At 35.7% G+C, this 15,110-nt stretch overlaps 1 protein-coding gene across 40 annotated transcripts in view; it reads left to right on the top strand.

Annotated features, from left to right (window-relative positions):
- LOC105463730 (pericentriolar material 1) overlaps positions 1-15,110 on the top strand; it is a 106,763-nt gene that overhangs the window by 15,887 nt on the left and 75,766 nt on the right. For 14 of the 40 annotated variants that reach the window (XM_011710966.3, XM_011710961.3, XM_011710962.3 and 11 more), the window contains 7 exons: positions 368-538; positions 724-840; positions 2,309-2,497; positions 7,830-8,007; positions 8,170-8,259; positions 11,541-11,650; positions 13,860-14,076. In XM_011710966.3, the coding sequence (XP_011709268.2) occupies positions 368-538; positions 724-840; positions 2,309-2,497; positions 7,830-8,007; positions 8,170-8,259; positions 11,541-11,650; positions 13,860-14,076 (1,072 nt within the window). The remainder of the gene's footprint in view (positions 1-367; positions 539-723; positions 841-2,308; positions 2,498-7,829; positions 8,008-8,169; positions 8,260-11,540; positions 11,651-13,859; positions 14,077-15,110) is intronic. The other 26 variants (XM_024787323.2, XM_024787321.2, XM_011710982.3 and 23 more) reach the window with 5 other exon arrangements.

Raw genomic sequence — 15,110 nt, 5'->3', positions numbered from 1 at the left:
AATTCTTTTGGAAAGTAGTTGCAAAACTATAATACGTATAATTTATAACTTATGTAAACATTAGGAAAATTTATATAAATAGTTTAGTGTGCAGTTGTAGAAGTAAAATTTTTCACATACTGTAGATTAAAATTTTTAAATTTATTTTTAAATTGACAGCGATTGGAGTTTTTAGTGTTACTAATTATGTTTTGATTAAAATCTAAGCTGGATTCCGATTTTTTGCATGTATTAATTCACACAATAATCCAAGTATCTTTCATTATCTTCGAAATAAAAATTAAACTGTTGCTGTTGAACTAATTATCCTCAGTTTTATATATTGTGTGCTTTCATGCTTTTTTTTTTTTAAATATTTCCCCTGCAGATTGTAAGCAGGCTTGTTCAAATTCGTGATTATATTACTAAAGCTAGTTCCATGCGGGAAGATCTTGTAGAGAAAAATGAGAGATCTGCTAATGTTGAGCGCCTTACTCATCTAATAGATCACCTTAAAGAACAAGAGAAGTCATATATGAAATTTCTTAAAAAAATCCTTGTAAGTATTAGACTTTTAAAATAGTATATTGAGTTATTTCTGTAGTATCTCAGTGTATATTTACTGATGACATTCTGTTGCCACGCCAGAGGAGTTAACATATTTTCAAAAAATCGTGCCATCCATTATAACATTTTATTGCCCATTTTAATAGCTGTATGATTTATACCACTAAAATATTTCAGGCTAGAGAAAATGAGGAGGAGGATGTTCGGACTATAGATTCAGCTGTGGGATCTGGTTCTGTAGCTGAGAGCACATCGCTAAACATAGATGTGCAGTCTGAGGCTTCAGATACCACGGTAAGCAGCCTTTTGGTAATTAAAGTGCTGGAAATGAAGGTTTAAACTTTTCTCCCAGTTTTCAAGATGTTATTTTCTAGGCGTTCCTTAATGAAAAGTGTATTCCAGGGAAGAAACCCTCAAATTGTTAATGCTGCATGTATTCTGTATTTAAACATGGAAGTTAAGTTTTATTTATTAACGCTAAAAATAATTTTAATGGTTGATTTGAAAATGTAATTTTTGATCTTCAATTTATAGAAACATTGTTTTTGTAGTTTGTTTTGTTAAGCAAAGCTTCACTAATTTTAAGAAGCATCAAACAAGTTAAAATTGATGGTGGAATTAAGGGCAATAGGCAACATTAGTGATTACTTAGCATATAGTCTTTTGGAAATAACCAAGTTCATTTGTCACTGAGGACTCCTTAAGGATATCAGAATTTTTCATTTCTTGGACTCTATCCTAGTACTGGAGCAAAACCAGATGACTGAAAAATTGAGATAAAAACTAGTAAATGGGACAGGATAGCATTTACATTGTGATTTATTCACAATGAGAAAAATGCTATAATTGCTGACTTTGCAAAATCAAATTTGTTGAAGTAAAGTACTGCTTTTCTGAAAAATAGTAATTTACAAAACTTTGAGGAAAGATTTATAAAACCTGTTGTGGTTCAATGCTAGGGTGTTTCTAGGCATTTTAAACAGGTGTGCCTATAACCGTGCATTATTAAACTTTTAACACCTATTACAGATTAGTAAAGCTTTTGTTTTGAGAGGATAAGCATGTATCTCTTCGGGTTTTGAGGTATTGAAAATGCCATTCAGCATTAGGAATTTGAAGGTTTGTTTCCTATTAGTATTGACCGCATAGTTCTTACCTGCCTCCTTTCTCTTCCCGGACCTTCCTAATTTGAAGAGGCAATTTGAATTTCTTTTCTTTACATTATTTTCAACAGGAGATACTTGGAGAGCCAAAGTTGTTGAAGAATGGATTTTACTGTGGGGAAATTGTTTTTCTATTTACAGTGGTGCTAGGCATAATTTCTTCCTTAGATTCCAGCAGAAATGAAAGGGTTAGGACAATGTGGGTAAAGGAATTCTGTTGGGAAGGGGTGGGAACTTGTGTAGATGTATTGTAATTTGTATAAAGTATTCATTGTGATGACAGTTTCTTTCATAATATAAAATGATGATATGAAAGTTGGCTAATAACATGTAGCAGAATAAATGTTAAAAATGTGCTTTAACAGTTGTGTAGTGTGGTAATTACCCAGGGTGTGGTACTTGCTTAATTACAGTAAGCAACAGTCTAGTCTACAGAAAACCTAAAAGACTAAGTTTACTGCCACTTGGAGGGGGATGTGGATTGATTTTTTTTTTTTTTAAAGGTAGACTAGTACTTTTTAAGTTGTTTTATAAGGCTGGCTTATATGTTAAACAGGAGTTTGTGTTAAGAAATTAATATGCTACACTATTTAATAAAGGAGGAGGCATCTTTTAGTCTGAGAGTTCGGCCGTGCATTGAGGACAAACTAGGGAATTCAGCTTCACAAGAACAGGTTTCAGACATTGACGTTACTACAAGTCCGAAAGGGAAAGGTGACAGACCTCAGAATGACAGGGAACTGAGGCCTAATAGGAAATATAGCCGAAAACATGGATTTCCCTCAAAGGTATACTTTCCAATATTAACTTGGGAAGTCTTTAAATGAGCACTTCTTTTGTTCATATTTCTTCTTCTTTATTTGCTTTTCTGTTGTTGCTATTACTTACATATTGTTAATATAGTTGTCATACTGTAATTTGCTTTAGTAAACTTCTGTCCCTTAATGTTTTTCTTTTCTACTTTTTTATATACCTCTCCATGGATTATATCTGACAGCTGTTTTTAATTTACATTAACAGAGGTTTTGAAATGTAATTTATTCCCTTTTTTATAACATGTTCTTAAACCTCAGCCATCAGTCAGTTGCCCTTTGTTTCTGATATTCGCGTTCATAAATTTAGATGGGGCCAGGCGTGGTGATCCTAGCACTTTGGGAGGCCGAGGCGGGCGGATCACCTGAGGTCAGGGGTTCGGGACCAGCCTGGCCAACATGGCGAAACCCTGTCTCTACTAAAAACACAAAAATTAGCCGGGCGTGGTGGCGCACGCCTGTAATCCCAGCTGCTCAGGAGGATGAGGCAGGAGAATCGCTTAAACCTAGGAGGTGTAGGTTGCAGTGAGCCACTGCACTCCAGCATGGGTGACTGAGTGAGACTGTCTCAAAAAAAAAAAATAAAAATAAATAAAGAAATTTAGGTGGTACTTTAGTATCGGATTTTTTGGTTTATATTTTTGTTTTTGGAAACCCCTTTCCTTTGCTTTTATAGAAAGATTATCCAGCTGACTTGGTGGCCTCTGTTTTGTTTGTTTTTTCTGCAGTGTTTCTTTTAAAAGGTTTTTAAATTTTCCATTATTTGCATAATGGCATTCCAGATAGAGTTAAAGACAACTATTTGTAGTTCCACATAAAAGAGTTTGAATAGGCCGGGCAAGGTGGCTCACGCCTGTAAATCCCAGCAGTTTGGGAGGCCGAGGCGGGCGGATCATGAGGTCAGGAGATCGAGACCAGTCAGGCCAGCATAGTGAAACCCTGTCTCTACTAAAAATACACAAAAAATTAGCCAGGCATGGTGGTGTGAGCCTGTAATCCCAGCTACTCAGGAGGCTGAGGCAGGAGAATCGCGTGAACCCTGGAGGCGGAGGTTGCAGTGAGCTGAGATCACGCCACTGCACTCCAGCTTGGGCAACAGAACGAGACTCCGTCTCCAAAAAAAAAAAAGTTTGAATAAAAATATCATTTATAAAAGTGCATGTATCTGTTGGCAGGAGCAAGGTACTATTTTAATAATTGAGTATAGGTAAGACTAATTTCATATGTTTTATTACTGGTTTATTACCTAGGACTACACTCTCCCACTTTCCCATATTGGCTTACCAAGATCCAGATAGGCTAGTTGTTTCCCATGCTCATTTTATGGTTTGTTTTTTTTTTTTGGGTGTGTGTGGCTATTTACAAATGATAAAACTTAACCTCTAGATATTTTGGCATTTTGTGTTTGTTTATTCTGGTTCCTACAAGAATTTGGGAGCACAGTTTGAAATTAGTTACGGGAATCTTACTACATCAAGTATCAAGTAAAAGCTTCCCCAGTTCAACAGTAAAGAAAGTAGCTGATTATTTTAAAAACTAGTAGCATTGGAAAAGAGCAAATAAACATGAAGCATAATCGGTAACCTTTGGAAGTTTCTTCTCTTTAATCCTTCTGAATAGTGACAAGCAAAATTTAAGAGTTAACAGTTAATACAGTATCTGCCAGTTCTTTTTTTCTTAAGGCATTACATACAATTTAAACACCACTTTTCTGTTTTTAGGTTTCTTTGAATAATATCCTTATAGGTGAATACTATTCTGTCTTGAATTTGCTTATGGTGTTTATTCCAGTTTGACTTTGTTGATTCTTAAGGCTGTCTCGTTGTTCTGTTAGTGTTCTGTTTGCAAAATTATTTTAATTTCTTCAGGGAAAGAAATCTTAATTCCCACCACCTGTGTTTATTTTTTCTCTACTGTGCAGGAACTGTCATTCTCACCACCCCACCCCCTTTTCCTCCTTAGAATCTTTTCAAAATGTAGTATTTTCTGTTAGAATAGCGGAAAACATAGTTGAGGGTCTTACATGAGATTCAGGGTTGAAAGCAACCTTGAGACTTACACATGTTATGAAATGATTGATATTCTAGAGCTGCCTACCAACGGCACGTTCTACTTTACGGAGTATTTTAAGACATGATGACATCTTGCATAATTTTACAAAAGAAAGCCTTCTATGAGTAGCCATGCCTTCATTATTTTCCTATACTCATGGCCCCCAACTTAATCTCACCTCTTAAAATTTATAAGCTTTCTTTGTACCTTGTACCTGTGTTTTGCCATTATTTTAATCATTGCTCATTATTTCATGTGAGCTTGCCCTGTCTTGTAAACTAGCTATGGTTCTTCAGATATGATGTCTTATACTTTTGTATTTAGAAACCAGCGCATAATATGGAGGAGACAATATGACGTAAAGAAGACTGGAGCCTAAGAACCCGATTTCCCTTAACTGTGACATTGAATAAGTCACAGCTTTATATTCTCTAGGTTTACAATTCCTCACCCTTCACGTTAAGAAATTGAAGTACATAATTATCTGAAGCTGGAAAAATACATTTGGGTCCATTAATAATTACTAGGGGAACCTCAGTTGAGTAGAGGAAAGGAAGATTGAGGCTTCTCTGAAATTGCACTGTTACATATTTACAACTCAGGATTTGATGCCTAAGTTTTTTTTTATTCTGTAAACGAAAAACGTAGTTGGTGAAGGTGACTTTTTCAAAAAAAGTTTAAAGAAAAGTATGTATTTGAAGCATTAATATACACCTAGCATCCTTTTTGGATTTCTATGCCAGGTGCCATCTTCCTGGTATCTTCTTACTCCTACCTAGATATTTTTATTTTTTCCTCTTCTGTATATTTCATCATAGGCTCCCATCTATTGGCTCAGTTTTTCTGAGCATCAGTCTGAAATGTTTATATGAATGTGAAAGTTATGTAGTAGTAGTACTTCACTAATTTTGAAAATTGTTGAGAATTCATTTTTGCATTAGTGAAAAATCTGAAGATAATTGTGTTTAATAGCTTAGAATTCTTTATAATTAGGTTATCACAGTTTTGTGACTAATAAGGATTAAAGAACTTTTTAAAAAGTATGCTTTTTTCTCATTTGCATAATTTTTTTCTCCTAATTATAATTTATGCTTTGCTAGAGGGTATTTGATCAACCTGGGGATTTTTTTTTTTACTCATTCCTTTGATATCTGTACCTGTTGGGTTTGGTTTTACATTTTACCGTTGACTTTGATGAAATCATTATAAAATTATTTTTGCTGCATTCTGAGAGGGCTAGCTGTTGATAATTATCGTTACCCTTCAAAGTTTTTTTTTCCTAAAGATGTAAACTGTCTGGAAATAAGCCATACTAGGATGAATTTCCACAGAAATGGATGTAAATATTTATAAAGTAACTCCCCTTACATAGGATAGGAGAGAACTGAGTAAACAATACTTAATTTATTAAAAGTTTCAGTTTTAGAGGTTCAAGACAACAGAAAAACCTCTAATAAATATTGGGTTACCAAAATCCAGGTAGCCTATTTGTTTCCCATGCTCATGAAGTCTAGAGATGGTCTAGGATATATAGGCACTGACTAGGCACCTCTGATGTTTACATGAAATAATCTAATTATAGCCAACTTCCTATTTGATCATAACTTTCTTGAATATTTAACTCTTTGCCTTGTACTTATTTGTTTACTTATTTATTTTATTGATTTCCAAGTGAAAGTGTAAAATACTACCACAGTTACTCATGCTTATTCACAATACTGATGAGTTTTACGTGGGGAGGTAAAGAAATTTTTATATAGTATTGGTAAAGGATGTCACCCAGAAGGGAGTTTCTCTTGAGCCCGTCTGTGTGCTCCATAATTTCTCCAGGAATCAAATGTGCGTAGCAAGTGTAGATCAGTGCATTTTTACTTTCAAAAGAAATCTTTGAACTTCTTTGCTCTCTTTAGTCATTTGTTTATTTAAAATTTACATAACCCCAACCAATATTTGTTAGCAGTGCAGATTTAAAATTGACTAAGTGAAACAAAAGTGATATATTTTATGTAAATATTAGGTAAAATCATTGAACTTTTAAAATAAAAGACTTTTAAAAAGGTAAATTGGTGATGAAAAATACAATTATGGTATACATTTCAATATATAATTTAGCTTGTAATATATTGTTTCCAGTTGTATTTAAATTTGTCTCTGCTTAGCTTTTCCATTTTCTTGTTGGGTTACATTTTGAGCAGTTTTAAGATTAACACTTAAAATTTCATCATTTTTTGTAAGTGCCACTTATTTAATCCATCCCCTCTACTTTTAGATTAGATGATAACTTCCTAGCATTTTCAGGGAATTTGGAAGTATTTACTTCCATTTTATGTCATCAGACTCAGATGAATCAGCATAATTTAAGAGTAAAATAATGATGTCTTTGATACATAATATAAAATTTGTTATTTTCTTATATGTCTGATAATGTGATACAATTAAATTAAAATCTTTTTATATAAGATTATCAAATAAAAAATGTATTTTTGAAATTTCAGTCCTTTGTTAGAAATAGTATGTGTGCCTGTTTCCTAGGTTGGTGGTGGTTGTTTTTAAATTTTACTTCTAATCTTTGTTCTTTTTTTTTTCTTTTTTCTTTGAGACGGAGTCTCGCTCTGTCTCCCAGGCTGGCGGTCAGTTGGGCAGTCAGTCACAGCTCACTGCAATCTCCACCTCCTGGGTTCAAGCGATTCTCCTGCCTCAGCTTCCTGAGTAGCTGGGATTACAGGCGCACACCACCACACCCAGCTAATTTTTGTATTTTTAGTAGAGATGGGGTTTCATATGTTGGTCAGGCTGGTCTCAAACTCCTGACCTTGTGATCTGCCCTCCTCGGCCTCCCAAAGTGCTGGGATTACAAGACTTTCAGGTCATTAACCCAGCATAATGTGCTCCTACTTTTCTGTAGGGGCCTAGATTTTTCAGTGTGTTTGTGTGTGTGTGTGTGTATCCGTCCCCATCCCTCTTGGCCTTTTTTATGTTTTGTGTGTCTTTTTCTTTTCCTTTTGTTCGTTCCTATTCCTGCTAAGCCATTGATTATATAGCTTTTTACTGTGAAATTACCTAAGTCTTAAGTGGCAGGCTGTATCTCTGTGTCATCATTCTATTCTTACTCTTTTTTCTTGATGTCTGCTAAAACTATATTTAGGGTTGTATATTTAATAATTTGTTATCAATGTGTATACTTTGCCATTGATAGTTGAAACAGCAACGTGGATTTTAATAGTCAGATACGAGTATTGTTGGTCTTATTTTCCAGGCCAGAGATCCTCAGCAGGAGCCTATGGAAGAGATAGAAAATTTGAAGAAACAACATGATTTATTAAAAAGAATGTTACAACAACAGGAGCAACTAAGAGCTCTACAGGGACGGCAGGCTGCGCTTCTAGCTCTGCAACATAAAGCAGAGCAAGCTATTGCAGTGATGGATGATTCTGGTATGTCACAGTCTGAGAATATTCTTTTTGCAAGGAAGACTCATACATAATTGTATTGCAGGGTGGATGCTGATTATTACATAATCAGATCTTGATTGTTGTCTAGTTTAGAAACCTTTATATGAGGCTTATACTTTCCTGTGCTTTTCTCTGGTTATGCAGAAAAGGTTGCAGGGACTACTCCTGGCCATCATACTATACCATGCAGACAGCCAGATCGCTCTTCTTTTCATCAGAGAGTACCCTTAAGAGGTAAAAGAGACAGGCTGTAGTTCTGTTTTTGTACCTGAGACTGATAAGGCTTGTGATGCATTTATTTCCTTTTTTTCTATTTTATTCAGCTAGGATTGTCATTCTTTGCTTGCTTCCCAAGAAAGGGTTAAAACCTTAAGTGAGGCAGTGAATAAATTTATAAAGTATCTTTAGTCTTCAAAGTTGGTATTAGCTGTTATTTTAATTAGGTATCCTTTTGTATATACTAGCTCTTTAGAACTGTATTTATAGTCTATACTTCCTGAGACTGAGAAATTTTCTTCCTCTTTTCCTCATAGCCATGTGTGATTTAGATGAAAGTTGTATTGATTAGTATTGAATCTGATTTTGTAAGTTTATCATCACCTTCAAACTTAGGTATTTTAGTGTCTCATTAAATTGAAAAAAAAAGATGATTAGTTATTGAAACTCAACAAAACTAAGTTATGTTTTCTAGTAGTCTATTCCCCACCATTCCCTTCTAATAATAATTTCTCTCCTTTGAGCACTCTGTTTTTGCAAGGCAGTTTAGGTTCTCACTGACGCTGCCCTGTTGTGCATCAGTTTATTCTGCTGTCCAAACCTAGCCCACTGACTCAACTGTCTAATCCCTGTTATACTTAATTTAAGTTTACATTTTCATAAGGAACGTTATGACTTTCAAATAACTTAACTCTTTTTGTTTTTTTTTGAGACAGAGTCTTGCTCTTTTTCCCAGGCTGGAGTGCAATGGCATGATCTTGGCTCACTGCAACCTCCGCCTCCCAGGTTCAAGCGATTCTCCTGCCTCAGCCTCCTGAGTAGCCGGCATTACAGGCACCTGCCATCATGCCTGGCTAATTTTTGTATTTTTAGTAGAGTCAGCGTTTTATCATGTTGGTCAGGGTGGTCTCGAACTCCTGACTTCGTGATCTGCGCACCTCGGCCTCCCAAAGTGCTGGGATTACAGGCGTGAGCCACCCTGCCTGGCCAATAACTTACTGTTTTGTAATAATTACATAGCTGTATATAGTAATAATTACAAAGATTTTTGTCCCCATTTCTCCATTGTAAAATTTAAAGTACCGTTAGCTTTTATATTTAGAAAATAGATAATTTAGGAAATGATAATTAAAATACTTTAACATAATGACTAATACTAGTTTAGTTAATGACTAACCTTTTAAATATTTTTCGAGTTTGAAATATCAGATTTAAAAGCTTTCCTTTGATAGTTCTATTAATCTCTAAACTTACATAATCTCCTTTGATCATCAGAGATTTCTAGGTTACTCAGAGCTTTTATTCTTATTTCTGTTCTGTAGCGAAGGAACTCTACAGAGTTTGTGACTTGCCTAGATTTATATAGAATTTTAGCAGAATTACATTTGTTGAATTCTAGGTCAAGGGTCTTGTTTCTGTTTCTGAATATGAACTTTTGAAAGTAAGCAGATAATTTCTTTTTAAAAAATACACTATTATGAGTCAGAAAATAGGAGTAGAATGCACATGAGTTTGAATTTATTTCATACTGTTTCAAAAAGAATTTTAGCTTAGTAATTTTAAAACAAATTTAGTCTTGTATTTGTGAGATTTTGCAGGGGCATACTAATGAACAGCCATGAAAAGCTACAGTTACAGTATTTAATCTGGTATATGAGATATTATCTTGGGATAATTATGTTACCTCAAAGCGTGTCCCTTTCACCACTTAACTAGCAAGTTACATGTGTTATCAGTACTGTAATTTCTTCTCAGCATAGAGATTTGACTAGATATATAGGATTCCATATAGCCTTGATATTCTCAGTTCTCAGTGGAAAAAAGGTAGTGTTTTCCTTTAAAACAGGAGCAATTTTTAACCAATTGTCTTTTTTCTTTCCTTTTTTTTTTTTTTTTTTTTTTTTTTTGTGAGACACAGTCTTGCTGTGTCAACCCAGGCTAGAATATAGTGGCGTGATCCTGACTCACTCCAGCCTCTGCCTCCCAGGCTCAGGTGAATCTCTCACCCAAGCCTCCTGAATAGCTAGGACTACAGGCGTGGTGTACCACGCTGGGCTAATTTTTGTAGTTTTGTAGAGATGGGGTCTCACTGTGGTGCCCAGGCTGGTCTTGAACTCCTGCGCTCAAGTGATCTGCCCACCTCGGCCTCCCAAAGTTTCAGGATTACAGGTGTGAGACACTACCTCGCCACCGATGTCTATTGTAGAGTTGGAGAGTTACAAGTGAGGATAAGGATGGAGTTATTCATTAGTAGAACAGTAACTGTTATGAAAATTATTGTCACAAAACTGCTTTATGAATATGGGGACATTATTTTTAAATTAAGAAGATAAAAACCACAGTCTTTTAGTATGACTTGTATCACAAACAGCCACGTCAATAAATTATCCATTTTATTGCAGGGGTCAGCAAACTTTTGTCAGCTGAGTTTGGCTCATTGCCTGAAATAAAGTTTGTTTTTTTTTTTTTTTTGAGACGGAGTCTGGCTCTGTCGCCCGGGCTAGAGTGCAGTGGCCGGATCTCAGCTCACTGCAAGCTCCGCCCCCCGGGTTTACGCCATTCTCCTGCCTCAGCCTCCCGAGTAGTTGGGACTACAGGCGCCCGCCACCTCGCCCGGCTAGTTTTTTTTGTATTTTTTAGTAGAGACGGGGTTTCACCGTGTTCGCCAGGATGGTCTCGATCTCCTGACCTCGTGATCCGCCCGTCTCGGCCTCCCAAAGTGCTGGGATTATAGGCTTGAGCCACCGCGCCCGGCCCTGAAATAAAGTTTTAGGGAACACAGCCATACCCATTTGTTTACATTGTCTGTGGTTGCTTTTACCCTGTAAAAGCAGATCTGGGTGGTTGAGACAAAAACTGTATTTCCCACAAAGCCTAACATATTTACTATTTGAACCTTTAAGAAAAGTTTGCCAGCTGCTCTACCAGGGAATTGATTCTATTCAAGAACATGGAGATGGAAACCTGTCAGAATCAGCTGTGCTTTTTTACACTATCACTTTCCCTTCCACTCCCCACTGACCTTAGACAGACCTGCTCCACTGAGTCACTGCTATTGGGATGTAATAGTAACCCTCCTTGTATGTTGGGACAGAAAAAGATGAATCACTTTACTAGAGTTTTGTGACCATCCCTTCATTTTTAAGTTAGATGGAAACTTCTAATAAAATGATTGTTGGCAGATAGATAGGATTGTTAACTAGTTTCAAGGTTTTTTTTTTTAAAGTTATTTTTAGCTTCTCAGAGATTAAAAAAGGTGTTTTATTTATATTAATCAATAGTTATTAATTTCTTTCCAGTTGTTGCAGAAACCGCAGGTAGCTTATCTGGCGTCAGTATCACATCTGAACTAAATGAAGAACTGAATGACTTAATTCAGCGTTTTCATAATCAGCTTCGTGATTCTCAGGTAACCTAGGTGTTTCAGTATAGTTGAGTTTAAAAAATCACGTTACTTACAACAGTGATTCTGAAACTTCAGTGAGCATACATATCACCTGGCATGATTGTTTAGCAGTGTAGGTTTCTAATTGGTGGGGTCCCCCCACCTCCAAAATTATGATTCATGGATTTGGGGTGGGTTTCTCCATGTCTCAGTCCAGTGCAGGTGGTCTGGGGGCTATACTTTAAGAATCACTAAATTAGAGGAGAATTTTCTTTGAATGAAGTGATTAGTGAAGTTTTTCTTTGTATGCTACTGGATGACATGTTTTTTCCTTTACAAGACTTAATAGTCTACAACCATTAAGACTGCTTTAAATCTCTGTCCTTCGACTAGATACATGGGACTCCATACAACCTTGGAATTCTCATTTGAAGGAATAATTTACTAACAATTTTAAGAAAGTTCTTAATTTGAGAGTTAGTGAGTGTTTTAATTTGATGCACTTTGTAAGTGATATAAATGCAGATTTTCAGTATGTGGGCCTTGGGTAAGAAAGGATGAATTAATACCTCTCCATTGGAAGTGAGTATGATTGAAGATGCAGTGTCTCTTGTCTTCTTGCTGACCAAGTGAAAATGAGAATATGGCCCAACCACTTTGGAGTGTTATATAGCAGTACCTAGTAAATTTTTTCTGGTAGACCTGGGGCCTACTTTAGAGAAACTATCACATGTTCACGAGAAGATAGATAAAAGAATGTTCATGGCAACTCTGTGTTAATAGCAAAAAAAAAACAGAAACAGCCCAAATGTCCATGAACACAAATGGGCTAATGAATTCTTATCTAGAGTGAAATTCTTTACAGCAGTTACAGTAAATAAGCCATTGCTAATGAATACAGAATTCAAGTTTAAGAAGGATACCACTTACCTTATTTTTTAAAAAGTCTATATTTTGAGCGTATGTATACATAGGCATTAGAAAATAAAAACATATGAGAATGGTAGATACCTGATTCCAGGTTGGAGTTACCTTTGGCGTGGGTAGTGACATTGGAAAGGGTACAAGCAGAGCTTTACTTAAATCTGTAATGTTATATTTTTCTTAAAATAATTGATGCAAATATGGGAAAATCTTAAAATTTGACTAAGCATAATGGGAGGTTTTCTTATTATTTCCTAAGCCCTAATGGATTCTTGAAATGTTTCATAATTTAAAAAAAAAAAAAAGAGGGCCGGACGCAGTTGCTTACGCCTGTAATCCCAGCACTTTGGGAGGCCAAGGCGGGTAGATCACCTGAGGTCAGGAGTTTGAGACCAGCCTGGCCAACATAGTGAACTAAAAATGTTCCGTCTCAACTAAAAATGGAAAAATTAGCCAGGCGTGGTGGCAGGTACCTGTAATCCCAGCTACTCGAGAGGCAGGAGAATCACTTGAACCCATGAGACGGAGGTTTCAGTGAGCTGAGATCATACCACTACACTCTAGCCTGGGCCACAAAGTGAGACTCTGTCAAAAAAAAAAAAAAAAAAAAACCATGAGAGAGAAGTGATGGGAAAAACTGATAGGTTAGAAGTTAAAGTTTACAGTGGTAGTTCTAGAAAGAAGGCAAGAGAGAGAATGAGATTTTTGAAGGTTTATTTTATATAACGTGGCATTGTTACTACTTTTGATTCAAGTAATGATGGCTAGTGAATCCAAGACCTCTGTGTGGTTATGTGTATGTAAAACCATGTAGAGTCAGCTCTCAGTATCTGTGGGTTCCACATCTGTGGATTCAACCAACCATGGATCGGCAATATTTTTGGGGGAAAAATAACAATGCTTTAAATGCAAATTTAAAAATTTAACAACTATTTACATAGTGTTTATATTGTATTAGGTATTATAAGTAATCTAGAGCTGATTTAAAGTATATAGGAGGATGTGTATAGATTATATGCAAATACTGTACCATTTTATATAAGGGATTTGAGTATCTGCTGTTTTTGGTGTCCCCAGGGGTCCTTGAACCAATCCCTCACCGATACTGAGGGATGATTTCGTGTGTTAATAGTGGCATATCAGGAAACCATATTTAATTTGGGAATAGTAAGAGTATATACTTACCTACCAGCACAACCTAGCAAATATTTCTTTCTCTTTATAAAGGATATTTGTGCATTTAAAAAGTGAGAATACATTTAATTGCCTTAGTCTTTATTCTTCTTCTTTTATTGTTTTTTTTAATAAGCCTCCAGCTGTTCCAGACAATAGAAGACAGGCAGAAAGTCTTTCATTAACTAGGGAGGTTTCCCAGAGCAGGAATCCATCAGCTTCAGAACGTTTACCTGATGAGAAAGTCCAATTGTTTAGCAAAATGAGAGTGCTGCAGGAAAAGAAACAAAAAATGGACAAATTGCTTGGAGAACTTCATACACTTCGAGATCAGCATCTTAACAATTCATCATGTGAGTAAATCTGGTTCAGCAATGTTGGGTATAAGACACAGAAATATATATACTGTCACATAATAAATTTAGCGTTTGGTGAATGAACACGTAGCTCCTCAAAAATATTTGTAGGGACTTCAGACCTATATTTGAAGTTTTTAAGTTACAAGCCAATATATATAAAAGCGAAATACGTGGTAAATCAGTTTTATAATTCAGAAAAGGGAAGCAATACATTTGGACCTTGAAAAATTAGTAGGATTTTAATAAGGGAAAGGTAGAAGAGAAGGTAATATTTGATACGTGCACATAATAATACTGTTTTTTTAACATATTCAGAATTTTGCCTTAAAAGTTAATCCAGTTAGTACTTTGATTTAAAAACCCAAAACTATGAAACATAGAGTGTTGATTAAAAAAAAAAAAATCTGTGAAAAACTTGTATATATGGTTTAGTATGGAGAGTCCAGAACTTCTAACTGCTGAACTTGTATTCATTTTTTAAAAATATATAGATAATCATCTCAGACAGCTGTAACTTCAGGACCTATCTTTTTTGTTCCACACATACTTAACCTTCTTCATCTAAATCAGATCTAGTCTTCAGTTCCTTAACCTTTTCAAACATGGCTCCTGTCTCTTATCCAAATAATAATAGAGGCTCGAGCATTAGAAATTGAAGGGGCAACTTCCAACTAGTCTTTAAACATTCTAGCTGTTGTCTAATTAAAGAAAATAGGGATTTTGAAACAACAAAACCATTTTCTCTGGAGCCTCTGGTCCTTATTATCCACATATCTCCTTTTTCTTTTCCACCCACAAAAGAACCTTAATATTCCTGCCCTAAAACATATCCTTTCTCTTCCCTGACTTCTGCTAGTCTCTTCCTCCTCTCGAGTATAATCCCAGTTTTTATCCTTCACAAACACATGAACACAACTAAGAAAAACTTAACATGTGGGCCGGGCGCGGTGGCTCATGCCTGTAATCCTAGCACTTTGGGAGGCCAAGGTGGGTGGATCACCTGAGGTTGGGAGTTCGAGACCAGCCTG

Source organism: Macaca nemestrina, chromosome 8 (assembly GCF_043159975.1).
Source record: "Macaca nemestrina isolate mMacNem1 chromosome 8, mMacNem.hap1, whole genome shotgun sequence".
NCBI lineage: Eukaryota > Metazoa > Chordata > Mammalia > Primates > Cercopithecidae > Macaca > Macaca nemestrina.
Note: the sequence above shows the minus strand (reverse complement) of the source record. Positions and strands in the feature narration are given on the sequence as shown.